Source organism: Trachymyrmex septentrionalis, unplaced genomic scaffold (assembly GCF_001594115.1).
Source record: "Trachymyrmex septentrionalis isolate Tsep2-gDNA-1 unplaced genomic scaffold, Tsep1.0 scaffold79, whole genome shotgun sequence".
Classification (NCBI taxonomy): Eukaryota; Metazoa; Arthropoda; class Insecta; order Hymenoptera; family Formicidae; genus Trachymyrmex; species Trachymyrmex septentrionalis.
This window is the reverse complement of record NW_017305977.1, coordinates 1,900,142-1,910,609: the sequence shown is the minus strand read 5'-3', so window position 1 is coordinate 1,910,609 and position 10,468 is coordinate 1,900,142. Positions and strand designations below refer to the sequence as shown.

Below are 10,468 nucleotides of genomic sequence, written 5' to 3'. Positions count from 1 at the left end.
CTGCGAAAACGACTCAGGAGCATATCTTTGCGTTAGGCTGGGAACTTCTCCCGCACGCGGCGTATAGCCCAGACATGGCGCCTTCCGATTACTACCTATTCCGGTCGCTGCAGCATCATTTGGCTGATACACATTTCGTGAGATTAGAAGAGATACGAAAATGCATTGATGACTTTATCGCTTCGAAGCCGGTGAGTTTCTATCGTCAAGGAATTCGCAAGCTCCCCGAAAGATGGCAAAAGGTCATTGATGCAAACGGAGAATATTTCGCTGATTAATATTTTTTCGTTTGTTTTTAAATAAAGATTGAATTTTATAAAAAAAGCTCAGAACTTTTTTGTACACCTAATACATAAAATTGTTGTTTTTTTTAACCAGTCCGGGTCAAATTTGATCAGATGGTATACATCACAAAAGAAATATAAATATATGTATAAACTATGTGTGTTTTCATACACGTTTTGTATTTTGTTAGTATTCTTTAAAAAATTTTTATTAATATATAGTGTGCAGAAATAATTAATTTTTATAATTTGATTCGTTATTTACGTTATTCCATCAGCAATCTTTCGACAAAATCGGAAAACGCAATCGAGATATACTGCGCTTTTTGAATTTGTGACGACCGTGGCACAATTCTCTGTCTTTTTTTGTCGCTTTTCTTACTAGCATGGAAAAGAAACGTCGTTACATATTGGAGAATAAAATACAATCACTAATACATTCATTTGTTTTAACTTCTCTTCTTTTTCGTGTCTGATCATGCAATTATGACAATCTTAATATCGTTCATCGTGGTTGCATTTTTGGGATGTGGGAATAGATATGCGAGATATTGCACTTCGTATTCCATGACAAATTTATTTACATGAAAAATATACTTTGCAACTATATTTAACAGTTACACTAACATTTAGCGAATTACTTATTAATTATTTGTTTACATATTTGCATCTGCAATTCACAAAAACGATTTTGTACCGATAAGTCCGTACATTTAATTGTCCAATTGGACACTTTTTACAGCATTTTAAATAAAGAAACTTAGCTAATGTGACTTAAATTTGTTAATCAAACATGCACTCCATATACTCAAGCGTAATTTTTTAAGTAATAAACCGAAAAAATAAAAATTCAAAAAACAAAAATTATAAATTTTATGGTTACAATTCGAGATTTTTTAACAGCAAATTCAATTCTTCCTTGACAAATTAGTGCCAAACGGAATTCTTAATCTTAAAAATTAAAGCCACAGTTTAAATTTTTGAAAAAAAAATTATTATCTCGGCTCCTAATAATCGGAGAGTAATCTTTTTTTTTAAATTCGTAGAAAAATGTCAGCTGTCGAATACTACACACAGCTATTTGATATAATGCATATTAACGGAATTATTTCATTTTTTTATACACGGAAAAAGGTATCCACTTTATAAAGTCGTTTTATAATAGTTTAACTGCAAAATATTGTTTTGTTATTTAGTGTACGTGATAATGCAACTCTTAAAAAAAAAATCACTCCTGTAAATTGCTGTGCGATTGCTTAAAGATGAAGAAATTAAGTTTCCCGCAGACAAGTTTTTATTGAACAAATGACTTTGCAAAAACCATTTTTAATGAACATTTCAAGCTTGTTCAGGACTAGATTTGTTCATTATTACGAGGGCTACATTTTATGAGAATTTTAAAGCTTTACGTTTAAATCTCAATAAACAGAGAGCGAGTTAAATAAAAGCCTTTTTCGGTGTTTTTTATTATTTTTTTTTTTTTTTTACTGAGCTAACAGATTTTAATGTTCTACTGAACTGATTGATTTTAATGTTCCATGTCTCATTTTGTAGATATTTCGAATATCTACATTTTTTATACGAATTTTTTTTTTCATACAATCAATACCTTTTGTTTTATAAGCGAAAAATGTGCTTTTTGCAACTATTCGATTTTTTTTGCATATCTTCTTCACAAGTCTCGAGTCTCAAACATATGCATTTCTTTTCTGACCTTTCGAGACTTTCATGAAAAGAAATGCTGGTTTATAATTTTTTCCTGGTAAAATTCTACTGAACTATTCTTGCTACTCGAGTTTATAAAGGAGGGGTATACTATATAACGCGCATAAAAAATCGTAAATAATTAAATATCTTGTAAACTATTACGTTTTAACATGATTTATTGTAGATTAATGGGAAGGATACACTATTACTACAATTTATTAAAACTTATTATTTAGAATCCTCCCGTCCCTTATTGATGTCTAGCCAAGATGAGAAAGCATTTTTAGTCGCTTGAAACAAGCGACTAGTATGAGAAGGAGCTCGCTATCTCACTCTCGGCACGCAGACGAGTACATGGATATGGAGCTTCGTGCTTGCATATGTGTTATAGCGCCGCACCACGATAAATGGCCGAACTTATAGATGTGAAAAAGTGACGTTTTGACTAGAAAATTTATGTTGTATGTCATTTCGTTATTATTTGCTTAATTGTGCAAATGTAACTTGTCTCGTACTTATTAAAATTGTAATTATCAATGAAATCTAAAGTTATCTTGGAATTTTATATGTAAAAGCATATATTTTACTCTTAACTTACTTTCAACAGCTGTTGACCGTATGTTTCTGCCCGATTATAGGCTCACTTTATGTGCCTTTTACCCATTTACTGACTATCAAGAGAGGAAAGAACAGTTTTCATCGATTTTTAGTGTTTTAAAGCGATCTCGTTATTTCGTTTCATCCAAATTGTTTATCTTTATTTAAAAATAGCATGCAACATAAATTAACGTGTCATTCCTCGCTTCTGACATTACGATTTCAACATGGCCGCCGCGACTAGTCAGGAGCCTTAAGTACGTTTAGAAATTATTACGTAAACGACAAATAAATAAGATATTAAAACGTAAAACTAAAAATAACTTTAAGAGAATAATCTTAAGATATTATATAGAAGTACAGAGATGAATAAAAAAGTTTTACTAACTTTAAGAAGAAATAATAAAAATTATTATAACTCTTAACATTATTTATAATTTGTAATGTTACAAATATTAATCATGTAAATTTCTTTATTCGTTGGTTTATTTTATTGTTCCGACGACAATTACTTACGCATATGAGTATGGATACGGAAGCGTTAATAATTAATTCTCAAAAATGATATGTCGTAATGTAACTTTATTACACACGTTAAATTCGTAAAAAAATAATTTTTAATTTGATAAAAAAAATTTGAGTATTAAGAAAATTATGGATGGTGGAGATATTTTGTAAAACAAAAAAATAAACATATTTTCTTTTTTTTTATAACTTTAAAGTACATTTGAAACCGTATAACTTTTATTTAAAAATTTTTTTCTGTCTGTTATACTTTCGACAATATTCACATTGAAAGAAAAATACTGTTTTTTTTTTCAGAGGAGTGTTTAACCCTTTAATCCTATGACAGGCACATTTTTATTCTAAACAAATTATTGAAATCATAAGTCATCTATAAGTTTTCGGGGTCGCTGATTACGATTCTGATGTCAGAATTATAAAATTCAAAATGGCGGATCCAATATGACGATTATTTTAGGCTAAACTCACAGTTTTTTGTTCAATTTGCACGGAACTGGATGTACGAGAATTTTTCGTTGCTACAATAAATACAAAAAACATTTCAAAAAAATAAAAAACAAAAAAAAATTCCTTACGTTTACGTTAGTTCTGGGTCACGTCGAGGAGTAGAGAGAGAATACGCATATATTCTCTAAATCATAATTTATGCGATTCCAAAAAAGATTTGTATATTTATTTTTATGCAATTTGAATAAAAAACTTCTAAACCAAAATAGTCGCCATATTGGATCCTCCATTTTGGATTTTGTAATTCTGACGGAATCGTAATCAGTAATCCCATAAACCCTCGATACAGTTTTGTGCAAATTGAATAAAAAACCGTAAATTTAGTCTAAAATAGTCATCATATTGGATCTACCATTTTGAATTTTGTAATTCTGACGTCGTAATCAGCGACCCCAAAAACCTCCATATATCCAGTTTCGTGTAAATTAAACAAAAAAATGTGAATTTAGTCTAAAGTAATCGCCATATTAGATTCGCCATTTTGAATTTTTTAATTCTGACGTCAGAATCGTAATCAGCGATTCCCAAAACTTTTGTATATCCAGTTTCGTGCAAATTGAACATAAAACCGTAAATTTAGCCTAAAATAGTCACCATATTGGATCCGCCATTTTAAATTTTGTAATTCTGACGTCAGAATCGTAATCAGCGACCCCGATAATCCATAGTTGATCTATAATTTCAGTAATTTGTTTAGAAAAAAAATTTGTTCTTCAAAGAGATAAAAGATCAATTTTCCAAAATTGCAAAAATTTTTTTCGGAAAAATTAGCGTGCAGAAAATTCTAAAAAAAATATATATTATAGTTTCAGATATGGAGTACACGCATAAAAATTTTCGGAGCTCTAGCACTTTACGTTTAAGAATAGCCGAATTTATTCTGAAAAAAAAAACAAGTTTTTTTTTACATTAATTGTTTATAATAAAATTTATTTATTGCAAATAAATAAATTAACGTAATTTTTCGCTCGTTAATGAAAGTTGCATAACTTAGATCTCTAAGAGTCTAAAAAGTATTCATATGCGCATACAAACTGTAAAATAGATCAAAAATACGAAAAAAATTAAGAATAAATAAGTGGGACGTATACGTTCCACTGCCCCTTAAAGGGTTAAACATGAATTAGGGCATGTATAAAAAAATACTCTTAGATTTTTATATGTAACAATATATTTCATGGAGAATCAAATCGATTTCTAACAATTGTGAAACTTCCCTTGTTAGTTTGTTTACATGCAGTACATAACAAGAAAATACTATAAACAATAGTGTTACTTCCAGTGGATTCCAAAATTTTCTCGTTTCGCGAACATTCGGCAAGGTAAACGTTAGGACAAAGCGCGGACAAAAAACGCGAGCGTTAACCGATCGGCGAGCGTAACAATATTTAAGAAACGTGTCGTCGAAAACCTTCCCAAAGATTTTGGAAAGATAAGTAAAAACATTAGATACCCAGAATTACCTGATTCACGGCAATAAATTTATGTCAAAAATTACGAATCATATACAGAAAATCTTTTCTGAACACGTTCAATTTCAGTAAATACAAAATCTAAACGCGGATCAAGAATCCTAAGTAGATAAAAACTCACATTTCCAAACCCGTAAAAACAAGTTGAAAGGCATTTTCTCGATAACAAGAAATGATAAAATAAAAGCAGAATGATAAGAGAAGTTTTTAATTTTTTGTTGATCATAAAATTTAGAAAATATAATACTATCTACAACAAGAAAACACACGTTTAAGTACTTAATAAAAGAGAAAGAGGTTGAAAAAAAGGAAAATATGAAAATTCGAATAAATCATAAGTCGAATAAATCAAGTTCGGAAAAAACAATGAGTGAAATCTCCTCTCTCTTCGAAACAAAACTTAAATTAGACTTGCCAATGAATGACTGTAGATCTGAAACCCTTAGAGAAGGTGATGACGTATCACCAAAGTTTTCAAGAGATTGAAACTTGTAGTGCGAGCGGAACAATTTTGGAAGTGGTTCGATTCAATAATAATACGAGAAACAAATTTCCTATCAAAAGCGGAAAAATCCCGTCGACCCGAATCCTCGATTTTCCAATTTAATACATGTCATCAAAGAATCACCTTCCAAAACTCTTGTATATAAACCATGACCATTTGACCCTCTGGAACCCATTCAGTCATCACGATGCCGTTGATGTCGAAAAAAACGATTAGCATGGCTTTAAATTTTGATTTCGACATCCTTGCTTTTTTCATTCTTGGCGATGCAGGAGTTTTCCAGTGCATGGATTGCCGCTTAGTTTCAACATCGTATTGGAATATCCAGATTTCATCGCAAGTGATGATGTTTTCCATCAATTCAGGCTCTTCATCTAACCTCTCAAGAAAATCTGAGCAGATCTGTTGACGGACGAGCTTTTGGTCAGGGGTCAAATTTTTTGGGACCAACTTCGCACAGACTTTCTTCATGTTTAATTCGTCATGTAAAATTTTTCTGACAGTTTCTTTATCGGCGTTTACAGTCTCAGCAATCATCCGAATGCTCATACGACGATCTCCGCGCACAATTTCATTGATTTTGGTCACTGTTTGCGGAGTTGAAACAGAGACAGGTCGACCTGGACGTTGGTCATCTTCGGTGCTCTCTCGGCCTTCAGAAAACCGTTTATACCATTCGAAAACACGCGCACGAGATAGAGAATTCTCACCATAGGCCTCTTTCAACAACTTATAGCACTCAGTCGGAGTTTTTTTTAATTTAACGAGAAATTTCACATTGATCCGTTGCTCGTGTTTTTCGTCACACATTGTTATCGGCACGAGAAAAAAACAAGTTCGTTTCTAACCTCTATAGAAAAAATACTACTACTGCAAAAACGTGTTTTTGTACTGGAATAGTAGTAGTAGACACTTCCAGCTATCCAACGCTGCTTCGTTTCCCACCCTACCCCTCTAGGACGCCTTCTGCGCGCACAGTCTCGTTATTTAAGCCAGACCTCGTATTTCAAAAGTTTTTTATTCCTTTTTGGACACGCTCATTTGAATTTTTTACACATAATTTTTGGTGAGTTTTTATTATATTTTTTTATTATTTTTTATTAGATTTCCGGTATGTTAATTTATTTACGCGTAGATCTTTTTGTGGTACGTTTTTTAAATTTATCTTTTTATCAACTAGAGCTTTTTTTTATCAAATAATGTTGAACTCGACATCAAGACTCACCCGAACTGTGAATGTTCTGAATATGCGATCATTTGCGATAATTGATTTTATTCTGCGATTTTTTCGTTATGTTAATGTTTGAAGAGGGCTCAATCTGGTAGCCGAAATTTGTAACTTGTAATTATTTTCTTAATTTTGATTCTAATTTTTGCGTTATGTAATTTTACCTCTGTTAATTGTAATATATTCTTTTGTTAATTTCAAAGAAATGTGTTGACTCTTACTTTGTCCGTTACTTATTATTATTTGTTTTGTACAGAAAGAATCCTTTGATTTGTTATTTATCTTTCTCTTTCTTTTTTATATCTATTTTAAAAAACCTAAGACCTCGTAGTCGTTAGCCTTGCCTTTTCAAAGATCGCATGTGGTCCAGTCCCGAGTTAAAAGAATTAGATTCCTTGATTCGAAATGTTAAGAATTGGAATGGAGTGGTTGGTGATCGCGATCCTATTTTCGATCGGCATGCGATGCACGCCGGTCTCAACACTCTTAATGCAATCGAAAATAATCTTATGTTTATCGTTTAGTGGAAGAGCGAAATTCTCACCTAGTTGTAGGAAACACTGTATGTCTATTGGAATGGACACAGAGGATAGGTTGAGGAACCACCCGTTTCGGACAGTGGTCAGGGACGAAGATCTGTGTGAGGTGAAGGAACTGGGATGTATAGATATCAAGTTACTAGGAGATAACGTAAGCGAAGGCTTGTTGACATTCAATGTGTCCTTGTGCACGGATGTGTTAGGCCAGCACCATCATAGTTATCATTCTCGAAAGATAAGTTGAGCCATGAAAATAATCATTTAATAAGATTACATATAATTAAAAACATAAAAAGATTATGTGTATATTAATCAAATTTTTATTTTTATCTTACGTATAATAATAATTTGTAATACTCTCTCTAAGAGTGGTAATCTCTATCTTTATGCTACCTTATGCAAACATAGATGTATCTATAAATAATATAAATATAAATATATTTTAGTTATTTAGATATTTTTATTTGCCCAACTTGCCCTTATGCGCAACTATAGCCCCGCTCTATCTATTCCATCCCTACCGCGCAAATAACTGTTACAAAAAAAACCATTAAAAAACTAATGAAACCTAATTTTTAATTTTAATTTTAATTTTCTTCACTAGTCAACCAAAATTAAAACCGTTACACTTACTCGATGTTTTATTAAACCATAATCAAACATGAACTGAAAATACCTTTCGCTCCGGATCTCTGATTCAAAGCCGGTTTAGTAAATTTTTTTTTAATCAGTTTATTCTTAAATATGTAGAGTACTGAAATTGGAAGCGCCGTTTACGAGATGGACTGGCCGATGCTTCCTGTTGATTTAATGAAAACCTTTTTGGTAATAATTACACGATCTATGAGACCAATCAAGATAACTAGCGGATATGTACTCACTTTGTCTAACGAATCATTTATGAAGGTGAACGAGATGAGATATGGCGATATTAAAAAATATCACTGCACGAATACCCAGGTAGTATCCATTATGACGTGATGATCATGTCTAATTTTACATCATTTATTCTCAAAATTAACGTAAAAATGATATGTTTTTGACGGTCCTAAATCACAGACTAAAAGCGCCATTAGTAATGTCAAACAGATGTTATTTTAACTTACAAAATGATGTGAATTAAATAGCTTAATGACGTTTTCATCACTTTTCTAAATTGAAATTATATAATTTCTAACATACGTGTTATCTGACATCTTGTAAGCAATTAAATTCAAAGCATAAGGCTTTCTACAATAAGTTATTACCTAAGTTTAAGTCTTAAGCCATAGAAATTGACCAATCATAGTCAATTATTTTTCTCATATTCAACTGTAATTGATCGATTTCTTATGGCTTAAGACTTAAAGTTTAAACAATAACTTAGGGTGCGATTACATGTAGCACGGTACGCGGTATAGAAACTAACTAGTAACTATAGGAACCGCGCAAACCGTGCCGCTTGCTTTTTTTCTTCTCTATTACATGTAGCGCGGTAAGCGACACGGGCTAGTTACAAATATACTTTAATATGAATAGTTAATTTCTTATTAGAAAGCCTATAAAGCGGGGAGCACAGATTGTTACATAACGCATAACATATAGTGTATAAGTGAATCTACCAATTAGAATCTTCCTTTTCCTCCCATTTCATAGAAAAAAATTTTGATTGATTAATTCTCTTATGCACTATGCATTAGGCATTTTGCATGAATCTGTGCTGCGGCTATTAGAGTGTGCGTTACGAGTTATAATATATCCACAAAACTTGTATAGCCTCATAACTAGCCCTAATTTTTATTGCAGATTCGGATTCTACGTCAATTTTGATTAAACCTTTCGATTCCTGATAGATGGCGAAAATTCGTTAATTTTCATCTTCTTCAAGAGAAATTTCCATATTTTATTGCACAATGATGCTACGTTGAAGAAAGCAACTTTTATCTGAAACATGTTTTTCGAATTATCGTAGATGTCTACGATAATTTTTTATCCGTTCTTAGCTTTACTCAAGATTAACGATGTGGACGTGACGGAAATTATAATCCTTTCGGAGTGCATATTTATTGCATTTATCAGAAATTGAAAAAAAAGGTTTAAACAAAATTGACGTGTTTTTGGATGTAGAATCCGAATCTGCAATAAAAAGTAGGAATTTCTTTTTAAGATTTAAAAGTTACCCCCAGCCTCACCCTTAAGGGAGAGTGGGAGGCGGCTAAGTTTTGCGAGATAGAATTGCTCTCTCAAAAATATTGAATGATTATTTGGAACATTTTTTCGTACAATGTTTATTTTTCCAGATATTTGGCAGTCTCTGGTTAAAAAACTTACCCAGTATATATAAGTAATAATAAATTCTTTAATTATAGTTATTACATATGTATAAATATACATATACATATGTATTTACATATGTATACATATATGATACATTTACGTCTACATCACGTTATTATTGCAAAGACTTATTAACGTGTTAAAATTAACGTCGAATACACGTTACTTAATTGACGTATAATGTCAGTGACCAATTGTGACCAAATATTGACGTCATAACGACAGACTGCTACCTGGGTACTGTCGAATTAAAATACAAAAGTATTTTTAATAAATTTAACATGATTATACCTTAATTTGTACACGTCATTTTATTCATATTTGTTCATTCTTTCAGATTATCAAAATATCTTACTCGGCATACAACGTCCTGCAGGGATCTTAATACAAGTGAAAATGTCATCTTCGATCACGTATCTTAAAGAAACCTGTAGCCAACTAATTTTCTTGCAAATAATAGTAATAGTACTGCTTAAAAGTCTAAATCAGGAGACATGGTAGTGTCATTAGTTTATGCCAATAATTTATGGCGCCAATAGTTCACGCAACAAATCCGAACACTTGAGATTATCGGATTTCAATAACAGCTAAATCGATCATTTTGAGTGGGTTTAATTAGTAATTTGGGTTTTAATTATATAATAAAAGTGTTTCTATTTTTTTTATATGTTATACAAGCAGAAATATTGCGACACAAAATTCAAATCAGAAAATATTACATTTAAGGAACGTCGTATCTTGTACAGTTATTTCTGATGTAAGAATACACTATCATTCAAATTTGCAAC

General features: G+C 31.4%; 1 protein-coding gene across 1 annotated transcript in view; it reads left to right on the top strand.

Moving 5' to 3' along the window:
* Positions 1-10,065, top strand: part of LOC108754289 (odorant receptor Or1-like) — a 36,935-nt gene extending 26,870 nt beyond the window's left edge. The window contains exons 4-5 of the mRNA XM_018496486.1: positions 8,117-8,270; positions 10,018-10,065. Coding sequence (XP_018351988.1) covers positions 8,117-8,270; positions 10,018-10,065 — 202 coding nt within the window. The remainder of the gene's footprint in view (positions 1-8,116; positions 8,271-10,017) is intronic.
* The last annotated feature ends 403 nt before the right edge of the window (positions 10,066-10,468 follow it).